The 22,426-nt window shown below is 48.2% G+C and overlaps 1 protein-coding gene across 22 annotated transcripts in view; it reads right to left on the reverse strand.

Moving 5' to 3' along the window:
- Positions 1–22,426, reverse strand: part of MSI2 (musashi RNA binding protein 2) — a 286,908-nt gene that overhangs the window by 119,305 nt on the left and 145,177 nt on the right. For all 22 annotated transcript variants that reach the window (XM_068909335.1, XM_068909330.1, XM_068909337.1 and 19 more), the window contains exon 7: positions 6,141–6,189. In XM_068909335.1, the coding sequence (XP_068765436.1) occupies positions 6,141–6,189 (49 nt within the window). The remainder of the gene's footprint in view (positions 1–6,140; positions 6,190–22,426) is intronic.

The following is a 22,426-nucleotide window of genomic DNA, read 5'->3' on the forward strand; positions in this document are numbered from 1 at the left end:
AAATTACTTCCCTACGGGATTTTTGCCTTCTCTGCATGCGTTCATTGGGCGCCCACTACCACAGCTAAATGACCAGGCTAAAAGGAGAACTGTTGCGAGACAATACTGCATCCCAGTACACCTAGGGATTGTTTTACCTACAGTACTTCAAAAGCTAACCACATCTTCAATTAAGCACTCACAGATTTTGTGGCCTCCCATTAATATGGCCAGGCAGATAGGGATGAAATGGAATAGCTCTGAATCTTATTTTCATTAGAAAACATCTAGGAATTGCTTGTCATTTAAAAAGAAAGGGCGGGGGGAAGCACCAGCACAGGCAACAGTGGTTAGCTAATGACCTTTTTAATGCTGCAAATGAATATGTGGCCAATTGACAAGGGATTAAGTTTTATTTTGGGTGGAGTTTTAAAGCCTTCCCAAGGTATTAATAGCCCTGCTCAACACTGAGCAGCTTTGAAAATGCCTCTTACTATGTATGGCTGGTGGAATCTCTGTATTTCAATTCACAAATCCACGCTGTTCAAGGGCTGCACGTGTAGACAAGCTGCACCACATCAGAATATACACATGAACAACACACACATGCCAGAATTATGTCAACAAATATTTTCAATTTGCTGCAATGAAATTTATCTCCCCTCCTAGCAGTAGTGAGTGAATTTTAATATTTTTCCTTTCCCTTGCCTACGTTGATTAGTCTAGGCATCTACTAACTAGAATAACCTCAGTGGATATTTTATCTGCCATTGCTCTTTCCCTTGGCTGATTTGAAGACACAGATTGTAACTCGCAAGTGGTTTTAAGAATTGCCATTAACGCTGTTGCTGCACACTACTGCATTTTAAACATGTTTCCAAATCCAATCTAAATGTCACCATTTGTAAAATCTGGGGTCATTTTATAAACCATCAATGCAGCAGAACTGTCCTGGTCACAACAACCTACTACACGGTTTATTAGCCTAATTAGCCATAGCTACCTGTAAAAAGGGGGGGGAAATGTTTGAAAAGACTTGATAAAAATATCAAACATGAAGATGATTCTCTACCTTTCATTTTACGCTACATTTGTTTTTCCTTCCACCTTTACTTGGCAGGTCTAGAGATCCAGAGCTCTGAATTTCTCGCCTCTTTGGTGCTGCTCCCGAAGCACTACCCTGCATCATTCGAACGCTTCACCCGTGCAGAGGCATTTTGACTAATCCTGGATGAATAAGCAACAGTCATCATCACTCAACTAACAAAAGGGTAAGCCTGTTTTCTGGGAAACAGCCTCATAAACATCGCTGGTCTTCTAAGGTGCCGAGCACCTCCTGAAAATTGCTGGAGCCTCCTCCATCTAACTCTGGATGGCACAAGCAAGAGGGATATACCCAGTTCCCAACACCCAACAGACCCAGGTCCAGAGCCTAATTCAAGTGGAGCAACGGAGGCCCAAATAACGTCATTCCTATCTAACAGCACTTGGAGTCTGTACTTTCAGCCTTTCGGACTCTTCACTGTAGTTCCTCAACCGTTAGATCTCTTCCAGCTGCTTACACAAGGATGCCAACGTGAAGAGAAACGTTATGGAGCACATGGAGCAAAAGTAGACTATAAAAAACTTAGCCAATAAAATAATTCACGTAATTGCTGGAAAACAAGGAACACTGGTTGCCTCTCATCTTCAACATAAATTGAGCGACAAAGATCCTTTGTGGAAGAAACAAAGGGTTTCACAGAAGCTAAGGCGCCCACTCCATCTGCTGCCCTCAACTTCAGGCATCATGGAACTTTTCTTCGGAAAGATGTTTCGAGAGAATCCATCCTCTACGGGCTTATCTCTCGGGGTCACAGTGGGTAGCGCAGGCTGCCCAGCACACTCTTCCACCTTCCCCTACGAGCACATAAAAAGAGCTGAAGCAGAGCTGTGAAAGCACAGATCAGCACTAGCACAGAGCACAAACATAAATGTTTCCCAGTGCCCTCATGTCTTGGAAAGTGCTTACAGCAGCACAGTGCCACATGGGGGACAAAGCAAGGATCACCTTGAGGTCTGTACAGAAGAGCGAGTGTCTTGCTTGCAGGAAACAAAGAAAGGGCTAACATACCACTGCTCTATTTTTGATGCCCCTATACAGTCTCTTCTCCCCCCGTCCACCTGGAGCCACCTTTGGCTCCAGCCTCCTGTGCTCTTGGATCGAGTGGCACAGACCACGCTTCCCGGGCTAACAGAGCAGGTTCCTCTCTGTGCAGTCTCAGAGGCAGGAACCTGCAGGTCAGGAACCTCCAGAGTTCGGTTGCAAAAGCCTTGAAAGGGCAGAGAACAGAGTCCCTCTGAACACCGGGATGCATTTCCAGCCTCCACCGCATGCTGCATAAACTCACCAGGTTAAGAGGCAGTTTAAGAGAAGAAAACAAAGAACACAAACAGAAGCAGGCAGAGGACTCACTGAAGCACATACCCAGTGGCCAAGTCTTGAGTGTGAGCCTTGTGGGAGACTCAGTCCTGCGGCTCTCCTGAAGCCAGGCCAGAGGGGAAACGCAAGCCCCTTGTTGTGTCCAACACACACGGACTGTGTAACCCAGCTCTTAAACGCAACAAACAGAACACCAAGACCTTGGCTGGAGAAGAGTATTTACGGCCTCTTTAAGGGTGGTTGGAAAGAAAAGGGCTGGAAATTTGCCAGTGATAAGAGGACATTGTCAGGAGTTGAACTTTCTAAACTCTCTAAGTTTTGAACACTTGGTTCCCATTAGAAAACCGATGGGCACTGGCTGTTCAATTGCTTCCTTGGCTTGGAAGACTCTTATCCTTCCAAGCAAGACTTTTGCTCACTGCTGCTGAATTTTTCTGGGTCCTATGATCCTCGACTTTAGAAAGGAATCAGTGGCTGGGAGGGAACGTTGTCCTGGAGGCTTGCCCGATTCATCCAGCCATCGGCACTAAGTTACTTGTTGAGGCAAATGTCAGACCAGTGAATACTTCAGACAGAGACAGTCATGAGTTCAAGTCTTTTGATTCTGCCATGGAGACAGAAGGCAGGGTACCATGGCAAGGGCTGGTACTCCGAGCTGGGCAGCTCTTCCCTCTCCAACCTCTAGTGCTTGCGCCATCTCCTGACTTCACTTAGGACCCCCTACGCATTTTGGCAGCCTCCCTAAACAAATGGGCTATATATACTACTCCAGGAAGCTGTCACACTGTGGCCAAGACAATAACTGCATCGATCAAGCGAGCCCCCCCAAAGAGTAAAAGTGTGCCCGCTTAAGTGCCTGGAGCGAGAAGGGCAGACGGAAGAAACCTCCAAGCTATATTTCCAGGCTGCCACATGGGGACAGAAGCCACATGCTGTAGCTGGCTTTCTACACTGCCTCCTAACATGTGCCATACTAAAGTGGGGAGATGGTAGCATAAACTCAGCCTCATACAGAGAGGACAGAAGAGGGTCGCAGAGACTGTCCACGCTGCAGTTATCTGTGCCACTTGGAAACTCCAGGTACTTATAGCCCCACCAAGCTAAACGGCAGTGCTACCAGACTGGGATCTGCCTGGGAGCTCAGCATCTCTGCTGCAGCTGCAGTGTGAACGAGTTCACCGAGAGACAGAAGCACATCATTTATTTCCACTGAAATGAATGACCATAACATTGAAAATAATCCTCAGCTTATTTTCACAGAACTGCACAAGCAATAATGAAACCTTATCTCTGTTGTGAAATATATGGAGGGAAACTCCCCTTCTGGAGATCCTGCTTCTTTCTGAGATACCATTATCAGAGGAGTAGAAGTCCTGAGCTTCAAGACACCAGCATGCTTGAAACCCCAATGCTGGGAAAGCATTCTTGCAGGACACCATGAGCACAGGTCACCCCTATTTTACTGCTGAGGAAACTGGAGATCTAATTGCTGTGTTTTCCCCAAAGTCTGGAATGCAAAGGGTGGTTAGAAATCTGGAGCTTCTGGCTCCAGATTCATTCACCTTGCTGGATCACATACATAGCCTACAGGAAAATTAATAAAGTGAGAAAACTGGCTTTTAACCCCCACGTCCTGAGGCTTTAGAGGATTACATTTAGCATACATTCAAGACAATCTGTGTAGCACACAGGTCTTGCAAGCAAGCAAACGTACTGTACCCAAGATAAATGATTGTTAGACAAGACACTTATGGTCAGACAGCAAAGTGCTGGCATAACTGCCCACCATTTTTTACAGCTGTACAAAGAAATAAGGAAACAACTGCTCACTGTAGCCATGATTTGTGATGGCATGTGGATTAACACTAAACTAGGAGCAAATAGCACCAAAATTCCTGCCAACCTCTACAATCCCCAACCTCCAAATTTAGCTTTGGTCTAGAGACTCCTTTCCAGCGGCACCAAGCAACTGTTTGCACTCGCACAGCTTCCCATACCATCCACAGTAACAAGATTTTAAGACCTTAAGTTTCTAGTGTCTCAACTTAACTGGCCTTACGCCCAGCTTAATCCAATGCTACCCAATTTAGCACAAACTCTGCATGTATCCTGTAAGATGTGTGTGGATTGACAGAAGTTCAACCTTTGGTCCTTGTACCTTCTTCCCAGGCAAATTGAGCAGCTTTGCTGTTCTGCACATTTCCTACTGCACTGGCTGCCTCTCCCTGGTCCACAGGCCCCTGAACTCGCTGCCTAGCCCCCGCCCCGGGGAGCTGCGAGCGGAAACCTGCAGCCAGCGGCCGAAGGGCAGCTCCAGCTCCACACTTACCCGCAGATCAGGAGGGTGAGAATCCAGGGACTGGTCACGGCTTGTTGCAGGACAAGGCACTTTGCCTGCCTGCAAGCCAAGCACGTGCACAGCTTCTCTTCACTGAAGTAGGGGCAAGCTGTACACACCTTTCCTCCAGGCTCCCTCTCCTGCCTAGATGGTGAACTCTTTGGCGACAGGGATTTTTCTATGGCCGCTTACCGCAACGCAATTTTGGTCTCGCCTGGGAGCCCTATAAACGAGCATGCTACTAATAAAGTATCACAATGCTTTTGGCACAGAGAGGAATAGGATGGAGATCACAGCACGGCTGAGGTTCCCATCTCACAACCCCCCCCCCCCCCCCCCAATCCACTCAGGTAATTCACACTTGGTCTTATTTGCTGCAACCTTAGGTAAAAATTATTCCAGTTGAACCAGCAGCCACCTGTTGACTGGAGGGGTCAGGCCCCACAGGCTCTCCAGGAAAGCCACTGGGCAAGGAAACGTCTCAATTATAACGTTAAGTCACTGCCTCAAAAGCATGACAATCTTTCAAAAACCCTGAAAAACAAAGCCCTGAACCTGGCACCCCACAAAGTGCTGTCAGTATTGCCATACCTCAACCAGTCACAACAATGCCTGGCATTTGCACAGCGCCTACCACAACAGGACTCCTCATCTGTGATGGGGCTCTCTGGAGTTACAGCACTACAAAGGATCGTCTTCATCTGCCCCCATGAGCCGTGCAGACGCAGGGGCTCCGGCCGCGAGCACAAAGCTCGCATACACATGTGGACATGAACGTGTCCCCTGTATGTTTACATGTTTGCGAGCCCACAGAAACCAACTGGCACCTGAGCCACTGAGCCTGTGCGGTGTAAAAGGAGAAGAGTCTTGCTGGTCCCCAAGGGCCAGGGGGTATCTCGGAGCAGTTCTGGTATCTAACACGCAGCCTCAGGAAGAAGCCACGTGTGCAGGTGCCCAGTGGGCTGAAGGCTCATGCTGCAGGGCTGAGGCTGGCCCATTCGGATGCGCGTCCAGCGGGACCAGCTGTAGAAACACAGAGACCTCTGATGTTTTCTTTCAATTCTAATTCGGGTCTCTTCCCACAGCCTCACCTCACACCAGCTCCCTGTGCTTTACTATCTCCAGGGACACCACAGAGCCTAACAGGGATCCTCCCAAAGTTACGTCATCAGACTGACCAGAAGAGTCATCTCCAGTAAGATACTCCACATCATGTGTGGCACTTGGTGCCAAACAGCCCTTCCTCTGCAGCACGTGCAGGACACAGGGAGCTGTCTCAAATCCAGATGTTCTCCTAATTTAGCACCGCTGAACTTAGCCACACAGGTCACTGTGTCGACACGTGCTCACCGTACAGAAGCTTTTATAAAATGTGATGTGTGAGCTCCAGTTCTCTCTTACCTCTATGCCTGTTGGTAGTCTTGTCAAACATAAGCATGGCATCCTCTACCTGCAAGACAGAAGAGGGGAAACGCAGGCTTTAACACACCAGCTGCACAGTTCACAGAGACACAAACACACAGGATTGGGAAGGAGAAACAGAGGCACGAGCAGTCTCAACTCAGGTACAAACGATTCATCAAATCTCCTCTCTTCTTCTTGGAGTCAGTTCCTGCTTTTGGAAATCTGCTGCTTTCAACACACATCCTAGCTGGCATTTGATCGTAAAGCAGAAAAGTGAACTTAAGAAGTTTGTTGTCCTAAAAAGCCAAACATCTAAGCAGCTTTTCCAGCTCTCATCTGTCCCTCGCCAGCCCCCATCTCAGCCTTCTTCCCTTTTGTAGTGAGATAAGGAAGGGCCAAGAGAGGAACTGTGGATGCAAATCAAACCCATGCCTTGCCTTCTCCAAATGAGAGTCACTGTCTTGGCTGAGAATTAGGAGGTTTCAAGAAGTATGAGCAGGGCAAGATCTGGTCAGCCAAGAAAGGTATTCAGAGTTTTCAAAAGGCCTTTTGAAAAGCTAGAGGAAGAGGGGAGAGGGAGGAGGGAGAAAGTTTAATTCGCATCAGGCTTGGCATTTCCACTTCAGAAGAGAGAGATGACTGATGCAACGTACTGAAGTGCAACCAAATTGCTTTCAACTTTCATTACTATTTGCATGATTTATTCCACCTCCATTTAATCTGTGCAACCACACCTAAAATTTTACACTTATTTCAGAAGGATGCTGTAACTGGGGTTTATTTGTCAGCGTTATCACATTTTAAACTGCTGCTCAGAGCCTGCAGGAGCTGAGGCAGGCCGGTCCCGCGCGCTGCAGGCAACGTCCTGCACAATCTTTCTGCAAAAGTTGTAGACTTTCTATTGCTTGTTTTAAACTAGGGCTTGATGAAAACCTGCATCACCGCTGAATTGTGGCAGATATTGGGGGAAGGAGGAAGAACTTTGAAGAAAAGCTTTTATTCTGTAAATTCTGTTTTTGTAAATTCTGATTCTGTTTACTCTGTAAAGGATTCCACTGGTTGTTTGGGGATGTTTTTTGTTCTTTGCTTGTTTATATTTTTTTTTCAGTAATTTCTACAAGATTTTCATTTTCTTGTTTTCTGGATTCTGGAAGAAGTGCTGCATGGAAAAGTGGGAACACTTTAGTAGCAGTGCCAGCTTCTGCTAGCTTAATATGATTCTGGAATTGCAGCAGTATTTGAAAGCCTCCAGCTGGTTAAAATTCATGGTTCAGGGAGTATAGTCTGACTGCAGTCCTCTTATGCAGGGGGCACACATTCAGCACACTTTTGTGCCAAATTACAGTCCCATTCTTGGCTGGGCAGACACATATATTGGGGTAGGTAGTAAAAAAACCCAACTTCAGCTTCTCTTAACTACTGTATTAAAATATGTTCCAGGATATAGTAAAAAAAATATAGTGCAACAAAACCTTACACTAGACCTAGACTCATTTGAAAACCTATCTGGTTAACTTGTTCCTACCTTTCTTTAGTCAAAGCGGTTTGCAAAATGTTTTAGCAACGGCCCGAGATGGAGGAGAATAATATGCCTCCCTAATTCTGTTTAATCCTTAATATCCATCTCAAATGAGACTTAAAGACGCTGACGTAATGAAAAATACAAACTAAATTAAGCACAGAGTCATTTGTCCTGCTGTCTTTCTTCACTTCAAGGAGGAAAACTCACAGGTCTGAGTAACAGCAGAAGGCAGATAAGGACGAAGCTACCCTTTACCTTCCCACCACCACTTTTTTCTGCTCTGGGGTTACATTTGCACAGTAATGTTTACTTTTCATTCTCATAGGTCTTGGCCTCACCGGAACCAAAAATCCCACGATACACCTAATGCCATTTCCTAGAGCATCATAACTCCCTCTCAACCTCAGTCCACGCAAGTGTGCTGACCACCCTTGCATCCCCATGCTCATCAGTCTGCTCCAGAGGTTTTCCAGTGCAATTCTTCCACCATAAACTCCTTGCCTCAAATCCCATACTAGGGCCAGAGGAGACCAGGAAGGTCTCGGATGCATCGTGGTGCAAACACGGCCACGCTGGGGAAGTTCTCTGCCCTAACTCATAGGCTGCAGCTGTGAACAGTCTCACCAGCTACATCCGCGCTGAAAAGGTACATCACTGCAAAATGACACCTCCTCCTGGAAGGTTATGAATTACCGGGGACTTTGAAAAGCCGGGTTTTATTACTTCTAGGGGGAGAGGAGAAATAAGACGATGCATGACAAGACTCTAATCTCTTTTTGCTTTAGCATGGTTGTGTCTCATCCAGAAGCCTTCCAGCAGGCGGAAACCTGAACTGCTGCTGTTTAAAACCCTTTCTCAGGCTCAGCTATGGCTTGCAGCAGCAACACCACAGGTTTTAACCTCTTATGCAGCCTCATCACACTCCTCCAGGCAGAGAACGGACAGGTCCTGGCCCTGGATGGGGACTCTGGACGTCTGGTACAGTGCCAGGTTATATGGGGACCTGCAGCTTGGTTCACCTCTCTCACCTCTACAACATGATGTGCCTTCTCACCCATCAGATGCAGGTCCTCTGGGCAAAAAGAGCTTTGTACCTTGTGTACTAAGGCCCTGCTCCACTGGGATGATGATCTTGGCAGAGATCTTTTTAATGCAAATAAATTCTTATTAGCAGTTACAAACCAAGTCTGCATGGGCTAATCCAGGAGATTTCCATCACGCTGGCTGCAACCCAGTACACTGCAGATACCCCCCAGAGATGGGTGCTTTATTCCTCCAAGGAGGGATATCTACTTCTGGGACCCGGACCAGGCACGCAGCTCTATAGGAGAGGGCCAGTCCCACAAGTTCAAATCTGAAAACCTGAAAGCAGTGGAGGAAGCAGGCCTCTGCAGCTGAGTTTCAGATTTGGACCAAACATTCCTTTAAAGAAAAAACATAATCAGTGGGGTGTTCTTTAAGCCAGCTGGTGCCCTTTCAATAACGTCTAATTGGTTATCTTTTCTGTTTCCTAAGGTCAGAACATTTTATCTCCGTCTCTGCCCTTTCTGAGTTTACCCCACCCTGCGTTATTTTTTAGGGCAGCCATTGTAACAGAAGAATAGTCTCTTTCCTCCATAGTCCAGTGACACAATGAGACTTCTCGAAACCTCCTGAATAGATAAAGTGCAATGGCTAAAGAAAAATTCTATTAACGCCTTGCAAAATAAAACATCTGAGAGCTGGTTAGACAAGCAAGAGGAGAAAATCAATATGGAGAGGGCAGTGTGCTTAGAAAAACTTTTCACTAGTTGCAAAAAGGTGGCAAGGGTATGGGAAGGAGGGGGAGAAAGAAACTTATTAATTCAGAAAACCCATCAATGGTATGGAAATCTGGCAGAACAGCAAGAACTGAAACTAGAAGAATTTGAATATACAAAGGGCTGAATAGAATGAAAAAAACCACACTGCCTCACACACACAGCTCGTTTCTCACGGTTCTCTGTGAATCAAACACAAGCGGCTTGTTCAAGTTTTCATCAGGGAGAAATAAGGGACACAGTCAAGGTAACCGGCAGTAAACCCTATAGTAAGCAAATTGATCCCTTAAAAAAAAAAAAAGATGAAACTCAAGTAGATTTAGTAGCTGTGACTGTCCACAAGTTAACCCCTTCCTTCATGATGAGGGTCCTTTGTTTGCCCAGTGTATTAAAGATGGTCGGACAGCAAGTTTTCCAGCTTTCCCCTAAAAATATGCAACTAATACCATGCTTACAAAAAAGGAGAGTTTTATCCAGGGGGAAGAAATAGGACCGGAAGATGCAATCTCTCCTCCTAGTTTTGGCTGTGCTACTGCTTCTCCACTACAGCCAGGACCAGTCAGTCACCTATTGTACAGCATCAGGCAAACCAACAGACCTCAAATGCACTTTTTAATGACAGAAAAACACTACCCCCCATATTACTGAGAGGGAAGTTAGCGCAGGAAGCTTTACCCAACAGGAAGATCATCCACCCATGCTAATGTGCAGGGACCTTACAAGGATCAGGCAGAGTTTCAGGTTCACCTGCATCAGCTAGGAAGTGCTGCTGAAGACCAGAGTAACTACACTTCCTGCAGCATTCGCGTGAACAGCAGCTTCACCTTCCCATCAGTGCTGTAAGCGCGCGGGGTCAGCGCAGAGCTGTTCTGCCCACTCTCAAATACCAATGTCGGATAAGTCTGCTGCACCCCAGGCAAGCACCTCCGGAGCTGCAGCTCAAACCGCACAGACTCAAGGTTTTAGCAGCAAGTCCTGAGCTCAGCCCCGGGACCAGCTACGAGGGCAGCCCCCTCTGCGCAGCCCCCTCTGTTCCCTCTGCGCATGTGAAAAAAACATAGCAAAGAACTAGAGAAGTCGAGCCACCAAACACAAAGCAACATCGCACCTGGCCTGTGTGGGACCCTCGTTAAACTCTATGAATCGAGCCTAGAAATTGCCCAGTCTAACCACTGCCCCAGCTCTCTCACGGGCTTCCACTGAGAACGACGTTATTCCGTCATTCAGCTCTGAACAGTTTGGGAGAGCAAATGGAAATCCCATTGCTTGATCAACGAACAGAAGCAAAAACCAAACCAGTACAAAACCAATTCAAGTCATCAAGAGATCAAAAAGTGCAGCCATCCGGTGCCTGCTGAACGATGGCGGTGGAAACGAAGCCTCCGGCTTGCAGTGGACAGGTCGGTGCGTGCCAGAGCCGGCACCGGAGCAACACCTGCACGGGGAGGTGGGAGAGGGGCCTGACGCAGAGCGAGGGAAGAGGGGCGAGGGCGGCCACGAGCCCCACGGCAGAGGCCTCCCGCTGCTGAGCGGCAGCCCCGTGCCCCAAGGTGCCTCGCGAGCCAGAAGATGTAGATATATTGTCCAACCCAGTAGGGCTCAACACTGAAGCTTAAAGAAGCTGATTAATCCAAACTAATTAAGAGCATCAAATGAGAGAACGTTACAAAATGAACAAAGTCTTAGCACTTAAGGAAAAGGGAGGGGAGGGGGGAAAAAAAAAAGACTTGCCAGATAATACCAGTAACAAACGGACATGTCTTAAGTCCATACGACTTCTCCCCAGTTCCAGCACATATGCACACCCAACTCAGACCCCGAACAAAACTAAAATTAGGTTCTTACATAAAGCCTAAGTAACGAGTTTTCGTTGATTTCATTTTTTTTCAATCCACTAGGGGCTGTAAGAAAAGGAAGACATATGCCATTTCTTTAATCACTGCCCAGAAGGAGGAATAGGGGAAAAGAGGAGGAAAGAAAAAAAAAACTGGAGGAGCCAAAGGCTTTCATAATGCTAACAGTTCCCAGGGTTATTTAAAATATGCCCAATCTGTTCACAAAAGGATCCACAGAGATAAATGTACTTGATTTTTTTCAACTTTAATGGAGACATATATTTAAAGCAACAAAACCAGGATGACCTAAATAAAATGACTATTAATTGTACTTGGAAAGGCCCTGAATTTAATGCAACTGGTCTAACCCAGTACAAGAATGCACCATATTCTCCATTCATTCCTCCCACTTTCTTCTTAAGGGTTTTTAACTCCTCTCTTTTTCCACGGGGCAGGCCTGAGCAGTCAGAGAAGATCAAACTTAGTGCTGGCCTATCACTACTCAAACCTTAACGAAAGACCTTCTACACAGGCAAGAAGCAAATCAATAAGACTCAGAGACAGGAATTTCAAAACCGTTCTCCACAGGTGCTTCCACTGAAATCAAGGAAAACCTAGCTAGAAAGCTGAGCTGACCAAAACAGGGTATTTTCTGGAAAACTTCATGCTCAGTCTTTTATTTCTACAATCTGGATTTACATCCCAACTCAGCTGAAATCAAGCAAAAAGCACAACCAGTTTCATGGGAGCCCAAGGGAAATCCTGCAGCACCTCTTCAGTATGGGACAGCTGGGCACAAAGCCATCAGGAAAGCCCTGGAACGGACAACCGGAGCGAAGATACAGGATAACCCCTCCCTTAAAGGGAACAGTTTGGGGAATAAGGAAGGAAATACAAATATGGGTCCAACAGCCCCCCCTTGATTTCCCAGGCTGCCAGGTGGAGGCAGTTTGGGCACCCCTTCCCCTGCTTGCATTGCTTCTTGTGTCCTTCCCAAAGGGAAGCAAGAGACAAACGACCATGCTTGCCTCCATGCCTAGCTGTCCCCGTGCCTCTCGCCCCAAGCGTTGAGTGCTGATGCCCCAAATTATTTATCTCCAAGTCTTCCTCCTCCTTTCCAGGGAAGGTTGCAACGACTCCCACAAGGGGACCACTCCAGCACCCGGAGATGTGCACGCTCGAAGGCATCGTGATACTGGCCAAGGCACGGTCACCATCTGCAGACACCGTGAAGCTGGTGATTCACAGAAGACTTCCCTGTCTCCCGCCCTGCTGCCAAGCGCCCTGCTGCCCTCTGGCCGAGCCACGCGTGCAGGATGGGCATGTGCACCCATGCAGGAGCACGGGCTGTTTGTACAGACTGGAAACCCACGGAAATGATGTAAATGCAGCTTATGAAGTGGACATTTATTTCCAGGGTCTCGGCATGCACACACAGGAATAACAGCCACTATTTCAAATTTCCAAGTTTGTTTTTTTTCCATGTAAATCAAGTTCACTCATTCAGTAAAACCTTCGTGAGCAAACTGCCCGCTTGCATAACCCTCCCTAATGAGCACACAGCACTCTTTCTTCTTCACATTCCTTCTCATCAAGTCCAGGAAAGTTTGCCCTGATTCAAAACCCGAGTTTCTGACGCATCCAGCCCAGGTCAAGCACTCGCAAGCACGTCTCCCCTCCAGCTGCCTTCAGCCCGAGCCCGCTGCCGGATCGAGACGGGGGCCGGGGGAAGGAGGGGCTGCTTAGTGCAAACACTGCCGATCACATTGAGGGCCATGTTTTTCATCTGTTCAAGGGACAGAAGAAATAGGCCAGACAAATGAAATACCGCGCTATAATCTAATGCTTTGGCAATTCAGATTAGGTCCTACAAAAAAAGAAATTAAACAAGGATGACATTCAACAATACACATCTGGGTTGTGTTTCTGCCCTCTGTTTCTCGATTCGTAAACTTTACAGATCTATCAAATCTTCAGCTCTTCCTAGAAAAGTGTGCTGGATATTCTGGCCTAGTTCCTCAAATTATTTATACACACTGCATAACTCCTACAATATTTTGCTTTCTGAAGCAGAAAAACCTCTTATTTGCTAGTAAACTGTCAGGTGCTATTATTTTGAATACTCCTGTGAAATCTAAGAGCCAGCAACATGCTCCTGCAGATTTGCAACCTCCTCCCCTGCAGAAATTAAGATGAATGCACATAGCATGCCAGATAGTTAGGAAAAAAAAAAAACGTTCCCCATACCAGGCCTCTGGGTTTGATTACAAGGGAATTAAACAAAGCAACAAATATTTTAACCTTTTCCCCTCGTTCTGTCATGAACGCCTTACCCTCCTCCCCAATGCAGCTCCTTCCCCTTTCTTAACGGGCATGAAGTGCCATTCACTGATTACCGAGATGCCTTCAAAGCCAAGCCAGGTCTAACTCTTCAGTTCAGCCATCTGTGGCCTCGAGCCTAAATTTGACAACAGGGCTCAGACCTTCCTCCGATCACACCTCCATGCACTGTAGCGGACCTTGGTGCAACAGCTACGCCAGGGTAACCCAAAATCACAGGGCACCTTTTGGGGGGTTCGCTTTCTGCTGGCCTGGCTCCCTGAACCAGCTCAGCAACGGGTTGCATGAGCCGGGCTGGCACGCGGGAACGGTAAGAGCACACGGCCAGGACACAGAGCCAGGCTCGGGGGCCACTGCTTTTGGTAGCAACGAGCCAACGAACCACAGACTCTACAAAGTCTGCAGAAGCAGGCCCTGCCCTTTAGAGGCACGTCACTGCTCAGTCCCTTCCCGTCTCAGCCCACCACATCGTGATGGTTAAAGAACCATGTCCTGGCCCAGCACAAATAAACTCACCAAACTCCAGAACGTGGCCAAACCCCAGTTTCCATACACTCCTACTACGCTGAGGGCACTACTTGAGGACCCACCATGATAGCTAGCACCTTGGCCGATGCTCCAGGGAGCGAACTGGAGACCTCCAGGGCTAAAAGCATGAAATGCTACACCTTCACTAGCTAGCCACAGCTCCCTGGCTGAGTGGCAGCAGATCCACATCCTGCGCAGATCGGGCACAGGACGTGTAACACCCCTGGGAGTTAGCGACATACCAGCAGGTCCCTCAATGAGCGCTTCCCAGTGCATCACAATGATGACTCACCAACCAAGGGCTAACATGTTATGCTCCACGATAATAATCAATGCCATACTGTGCAAGAACAAATTCCAGGGCTAGTAATTTTTCCCCCCAGCAGTCAAGTCTTTAAAAAGTCTTCTCTAGCAATTATAGTTAATAAAACTACAATTTTATTCACACACACATATCATTGTAACTAATTTTGCTCCATCAGGGCTGAAATTAAAACAGTCATTCAATCACGTTAATCTCAGGGCTCGCTCACCAGCCGCGACATGGCAGAGAGTATCGCAAATGCTTGCCAAAAAGCACAGTGGCTACCCTTGGACTTCAAAATGCTCTAGCAAAAAGCCAACATGTTACTCAACGCTTAGTCTACCAAGGGAGATGTAAGAATGACTAATGCTCTCCAGAAATAACAGAGTTTTCCACAGCAGGACAAATTAAAGATGACTCCATAGAGACAATTTCTCACACATTCTTTCTTTGGCATTAATAACGTGAAGCATTGATGAAAATAAGGCAGTTTGCCACACTCAGATCAAGTTATAGACTACACAAGGGCTCTCAGAGTTTTCCTTTGACCTGCTCTCTTGTCTGAGAACTTGCCTTGTCTTCATTAGATTTCCCCCACGCATCAGCTAACACCGCCAAGGAACACCTCTGCCACCACCAAGTGGGAGGACAAGGGTCTTGCAAAAAAAATTCGGAAACATAAAGGTAGTTCTGTCTTTGGCGTGGCGGGCTGCTGTGCCGCTACCTAACCAGCAGCAGGGAAGGCAATGAAAACAGGTAAGGAAAACAGGTGAGGCCAGTGCCAGTGAGATGGAGGAAAGTCAGCCCGGGTCGGCAGCAGTCTCGCTCTCCATTGGGCAGAAGGGACGCGTGACAAACTCCGGGGACCCGTCCCCAGAAGGTATGACACACCCCGCCACGATACACCACCAGGGAATGAGGCAGGACGAGTCCCCGCGAGAAAAAGGAATGCAGAGCAAACCACCCCAGCAAACAGTCATTAACAGCTCATTAATTCACACAAGCACTGGCAGTTACTTTCTCCAGACAAAGCGGTCCTTATCTCCCAGAACTGAGTGTAGCATCAGGTACTTCAGGGATGCCTTTCACAATGGAAATTAAGCTGAGGACAACAGCAACCAAGAAAGCATAGTAAAACCATCATAGTGTTATCCTCTCCTTGGCTTCAGGGCATGTGTGTGTTTGCTGTGCTTTTACGCGGAGACGGTAGAGCCTGCCTCAATCCCAGCAAAGCAAGCCTTGGGCCTGGTCTGATCTCCTCTGCAGTCACGTTCTGGGGCCAGGTCTAATTGCCCAGAACAATTTATGCCCGCCAGCACATGGGCAGCTGTCCCCTGGGTCTCCTTAGCTTGATGGAAAATAGGTCCGTTGCTGCATTTTTGAGACAAAATAATAGAGTTTGAGGAGCTGACACTGAGACCGTATCTCCGGGAGCTCTCTGGAGGCAGTGAGATGTACCAAATCCTCTCCCAGGCGAGCACTTGTGCAGCTAGTAGGGGCCCCACAGCTGCTTTACCACCCCATGGCAGGTCTTTGCTCCGAGATGCTGACGGAAAATGGCAAAGATGACTGACAGCACCCACCTCCCCCGCAGCAGGAACCACTGCCTCCAATTCATGCAGTCACTAGCAACAAACACGTCCAGGAGACAGCGATAAGAACAGTTTGCTTCATGCTGTGCTACTTGCAGCCCTGCACGGATGGGGATGGGCACCGACAAGCTTAGAGTTTGGCTGCAGAAGAGAGTGGCATCTTACCCTGAGGACGAGCACAGCAGTTAAGGGATGCGCAGCACTCGGTGACACTGCCCGCTGCCCTAAATGCTCACGGACTCGGTTATCTTTAAGGACAGCCTCAGGTCCAGAGTGCGGCACCACTCAGGACTTCCTACGTGCTCAAAACATGCTCTGGATAGCAACAGAGATAACACATGCTGTATAAATAAAGCAAACGCAGTCTGGACGACCTCTTTTCATACATCTGCACACCCCGTACCGAGCTGCCCACCAAAGGCAGTATCCGAGCACCACGGCATTTCTATGGTAATTACTCTCACAAGACCCCGATGAAGCCCCATTACCTCCAGTATCAGACAGAGAGACCAATGCACCCTTGCTGCAGCATGAAATCGCGTGCAGTCGAGCAGCTCCTGCGGCAGCGAACACCAAGGGAACGGCCGCCCCGTGCCGACGCAGACCCTCGCCCACGTCTGGCCCAGCGGATGTGCCAAGCCAGGTAAAACCACGCCTGCACTGCTGGGCTTCTGCCTAGGGGCAAGATTCAAGGCAAGGACAACACACGCTGTTACTCCAGCTCAGCAAAGGTCCATCCATAGGGACAAGCAGAAGAGGACGGAGGTGTTTGGGTGAGCAGGGGACTGACCCCGCTCTCCCCCGGGCAAGTCCCTTTCCGCAGGACCCCGGAGGAGCCCACGCAGCAGCAGGAATCACACCCCGCTCCTGAGATCGGCTCTTTGCTTTAACAGCGGACAAGCTAACGTAAGACATGAAGGACACAAAACAGACATCCACACTTGTTTCTTGAAGCACACTGATCTAGTGCCACACAATACACGTTTACACGAAGCCGTAGCATTTGGTTAACAAAGCGAGCGTGCGAACTCGAGCAGCGCTCCCGTCCGCGCTTCTGCCAGCAACCTGCGCCACAAACTCCTGCCGTGATCAAAGCTGGTCCGTGCTGCAGTATGAGACAGGGAGCAACTGACCAACTTTAAAACATATGTCATCAGCTAAAAACACTTCAGTTTGTATTAAAAAGTGTGAAAAGGGGCATATTCTGATCTCCTTCAACCAGAGGCTGCTATTAAATTGCGGGGCTTCTGCTCGTGCCTTTCGCTGGAGAGGCAAAGTACAGGCCCTCGTTGCAGACGCTGGCCGGAGAGCCTCCAAACCCCCCAGACCTTTAGCTCACTCTGCCTCAAAACAGCTTTGTGTTTTACCCATCTCACAGACAAGGAAGAGGGTGGGACTAGAAGAGAAAGTAAGGTACAGATGTTTTAAGGGACCCGTATGTGGTCCCAGAGCCAACCACGCTCCTTGAAACCTTAACCTTGCTCCTCTGCTGCGATCAGAGGACCTGTTCCTCACGTGCTTGCTTTTCTGTCTCTTTATTCAAGTCTCCCTGTGCACATCTATGCGCACATGCTCGTGCACACACACACACTCATGCATTATTTTCTACTAATTTCCCCAATAACTGAGTAACTTTTCACAAGTATTTCCCCTTTTTCTCCTGAGTTCCACAAATGAATGAAGAACCCAAACTCCATCCGCTCTGCTCCCAGCCCCTTCCCCTCAATACCTACCTGCCTACAGGAGTTGCTACCAATTACAAACATGAGGCAAACTATATATTTTTAGTTTTATATATATGTGAATGTATATACACACACAATTTTACAATGTTCTTTTCTGGCCTTCACGCGTGATCCAGTAGGGTTTACATTCTTGAGCTTCTCCAGCTGAAACATAGGTGCACTTACTCTTCTGAAAGCAAACGCTGAGAGTTAAACATAATCACATCACTCTGTGAACTGAAGCTTAAATATATCGAATATCACAAGGGTCATAGCAGAACCACAAGAGCAGACAACGCTGAAGCTCCTCTCAGCTCCGTTCTTCAGTCGGATGCTCTCAAAGACTCAGCCCAACTACCCCCACCTCCCCGCCAGCATTCAAAAGTTTTCCCACACCATTAAATATCCCGAAAGGCGCCATGGCAAGGGAAGGGAAGTTTTCCTCTCTCCCTGCAACTGAGGCGAGGCCACCATGGGGGTACCGGCAGAACATTGCTCCTTCAGCACTTTCGCCAGCCAGGTGCGAGGCAGTTTGTGATTTTACTTTCACGGAACATTAGCTGCCGTCAGCAGGAATAATTCTTCCTCCTGCCACAGTGCTCGTTTGCATATTAACGCTGCAAAGTTGCAATCTGTTTTCCTTTCCAAACAATACTTAAGACGCACTGCCTATTAGGCCTGGTCTGCACAGCCTTTGCAGACCGCTGCATTGTCACGCCGCAGCCTGGTGGGGAGGTCGCGCTGCTAAAGGGTAGTTCTGGTGAGCGTGCACGTACGGAGACGGGCACAGAGCTGTAACGCCTACGCGGCCTTCCCAGCCGAGACAGCTATCTATAGGGGTGTGTGCTGCTGTACGCTGACACAACTGCACCCACTTAAGGGATACTGGCCCACTTTAACTACACCGCGCCTTTTAAGCGGCATCACTTGTTTGTCAATATGCAACGCTCCCCAGTCAATAATCTCTCTAGATGGGCTTTAGCTATACTGAACACCACCACTACTTGGAAAGCCAACAGCTCCAACATTTGTCCTCCTTTCCGGGCTGCAGGAACAAGGGCATCAGCATTTAGTTTAATTTCAGCATCATTTCAAACTCTGCCCATCTCTGTTTGCTGTTCCTGCAGCAACGGGAAGCGGCTCCCAGGACGAGAGGGCACAAGGCGCTTTCCACCCTGAGCGTAACTCAGGTTTTACACTTCTGCGGTCAGCTGAAGGCTGGCCCCCCGCTCGAGCGGCTCAGCCGTCCCCTCCTCACCCGCCCCGTCCCCTGGGCTCGCTCGCGGGCAGGCAGAGAAGAAGGAGGAGACCGAGTCGTGCGCGCTGCAGCCCGCGCAGCCCGGCCCCTCGGCCACCCCAGCTGCAGCTGGGCCAGCAGCTCTCGGCGTCTCACCGCTGGCCCCGAGCAACACGCGGCTCCTTGGCACGGGAATTAGACTTAGGCAGTTATTTTTAAGATATGGCAGGCACCTTTCGATCCAGTTTTTCCCGCAGTACAGGGAGGGGGAAAAGGGGCCGCCAGCAGCTCTAAAGAGACAGAGGGGCGACCCACGGACGCGACGCCGCGGGCCGTGCAGCCTCCTCGCAGCCCCCGCCGGACGCGCGGGAGCTCGAGTCAGCGCCTCGGCCGCGCCAGCGCCAGCCGCCGGGCCTGCCCGCAGCCGGGCCCAGCCTCCTCCGGGCGCCGTGCCCGCAGCGAACAGCGCTACAACCTGCCGCAGCCCAGGAGGAGCTCAAAACATTTGTGGAGCGCTTGCAGGTCTTGGGACGAAGCGTGCTACACAAAGCATGAACTCTTTTCTCTCCAAACCCTGCGTTTTCCCAACCGACGCAACAAGAAAGCCCGAGCGGCTGGTTCGTTTACTACAAACGAACATCCCCAACAACGAGATGCAGAGAGAGCACTAAGAGCCGCAGGCCTGAAAGAGATCATCGGAAATCTCTCTGAAGGTCAGGTAAAGCAGAGCACGAGCACCGACTTCTTCAGGAAAGGTCCCTGATACATGGAGACTACTATTACGTGGGGCTCAATTTTAAGCACGCAGTTTAAGTCCAATTAAGTCCTTCCAAAACGTGTTTTTTGAAGGCGACAACGGCATTTTCACTCTTTCCTGGGTCTGCAGATTTTTAAGCACTTTCTGGAATCCAGGCTTAAGGCACCTACTGGTCAACACACAATTAGTAACGTGTTAATGCTGGGACTGTCTTATCATATTACTTTAAGCAGAAAAGAACAAGTTCCCGTTCACCCGGTCACAAGACCTCCAGAGAAAGGAAACTAGCCACGTGCATCGCCAGCACGCTGGAGAGCGTTAAAGCACAGAACTTTCCTAGCCGCTAAATGAACCGTACAATCAGTCCATACAGAAAACCAGCATGGAATCCTGCTTGTTATAAAGAAAGTATCTTGAGAAACATCATATTCACAAGAAATCAGGGTTTTTTCTTTTATTTTCTTTTTTTTTTTCCCAGATGCCTTTGCACTACAATCCTAATGTAGGACAGACACAGGTAAATAGATCTGATTAAGAGACATCCCGAGCAGAGTGACAGGATGGAGCTTAAAGAGTTTCCTACTGCCCTTTTGTAAATACTTGCTGAATAAGTGTGAAGATAAGACAAGTATTACATTACTATGTTTCCTGATGCATGAAGGGCTTTTTTATTGCCCAGAGTTTAAAAAAAAAAAAAGAAAGAAAGAAAAGAAAAGAAAGAAAGAAAGAAAAGAAAAAGAAAAAAAAGAACAATTGCCACAGTCAGCTTCAGAAAAAGGCTCAGCTGCAAAATGAAACAGTGTAGTTTATTAGCAAAGAAAAACTCATCTAAGTTTCCCTTCACTGTAATGAAAAAAGTTTCATTTTATTTCCTGCTAGATCCTTTTGCCTTTTATTGTTCTTTTCATATACTGACTTGCATATTAAAAAATATTTTTCCAGGGCTATTTCTTCTGAGTAGAATTCTCTCCTCCCTTCTCCCTCCGCGCCCAAATCAAACAGGGCTTTTATCTTCACGTTCGTGGTTTTGATTTTTTTTAATTTATGGAAAAAACACCCAGAATCCAGATGCTCGCTGTAACAAGCCTTGCAAGCTGCTGCACTGGACAAAGGTGCTCAGTTCACTGCTCTCGACTCTAAGGCCAATCTTCATGGTAAACAGGATGAGAACTGTGCTCAGACCAAACTTATTACACTCAAAAAAGCCGATATGCCCACAGTCACAAATTAGTGACAAAAAGGGGAGAGAGAACACAAGTCCCTGGATTTGCTCCAAAAGACAAGAGCTCTGCCCAGCTCCTACACAGCCAGGGCTGGGAGCACGAATCCTCCTCGACTTACAACCCAGTTCACCTTCCTAAATCACCGTCGCATGTACCCCCCCCCCCCCCCAATAAAGACAGGGAAAATACAACTGGAGCGCTAGCTCTGATTTCTATTGTTGGGGGGTTTAGACTCATCCTTTAACTCTTTTAAAATACGCCAGAGAGTCCTTGATTAGAGGCCAGAGACCGTCTGTGGGAATGCATCTTTTTAATCTGTTCGCCACAGAAGAACATCATTACCGGTAACCTTTGGTGGTAATCACTAACACCGATTGCTCATCAATAACGCACCACCCAGCGCGCTCTCCGCCCCAAGTGCTTGGCAAGAGGAGAAGCGCTGGGCCTGAAACGCAGTCTGGTCGCTCCAGACCTCGGACGCGCGCTGCAGCCTAGCCCCATCTCATTTGAGCTCAATCACAGACCTCAGATTGGAACAACAGTCTGCTCTGTCTAGATGGATTTTTAAAGAAGTACCTTGATTTTACTCCCTTCAACTCCACCCCTTCCCTCTCGCTGGGCAGACTTCGGAGTCTGCTGTAATAAATTCTGGGAAAGGCAATCCACCCAGAGCAGGCCATTAAGGCTGAATACAGCATTAAAAAGAAAGCAATTAGCGATAGGGCCGAGGTATGCCAGGGATCCTGCAGCACCCAAACCTCCGGCTGCCCCTTTCAGCACGCCCCTAGGGCCCTGCTGTCTCGAGAGAGGTTTAATGCCCGCAACCTACAGTTCCTGGTGGGTAAACTGAGTTTTGCACATCTCAGCAACGCAAGCTCTCAGCCTCACCTAGTCGTCTGACAATAAGCTTCAGCTGTATTTTTTTTAACTACCCTTGGACAGCACAGGGATTGCAGGCATAATCATGACATCTAGATTTCTTAAACCGCGTTATCACTATTTTAAACCCTACTGCAGAAAATACAATGTTTTCTGCTGCGAGACTTCTGTTTGTTTAATAGCAAGTTGAAGGTACTCAGCCTCCTGCAGGCACTGAGATCAAAATGATGTGTGTGAAAAAGGAAGCATTTTCTTTCCGTTTATAAGTAGAAATTAAAAGACGACCCTCCTCCAGCCTTATTACCCACAGAAGGGGTCTCAAGGTGCCGGCAGAGGGCTAACGTCAGGTGCAGACACAAAACGGTCGAACAGCGCCGCACACGTGAACGTGGCGGAGGAGCATCCTACCGCGGGCTGCCAAAGACAGAGGGCTGCCGGCGCCATGGGCAGAGACACCCTCTCCTCAGGGCAAGGAAACCCTTAAAAAACCAAGCGGCTTCTGGCTACGGAGATAACGGCTGTTAACAGGTGCGCTTCCACGGC

The sequence above is a fragment of the Struthio camelus genome, chromosome 16, assembly GCF_040807025.1.
Source record: "Struthio camelus isolate bStrCam1 chromosome 16, bStrCam1.hap1, whole genome shotgun sequence".
NCBI lineage: Eukaryota > Metazoa > Chordata > Aves > Struthioniformes > Struthionidae > Struthio > Struthio camelus.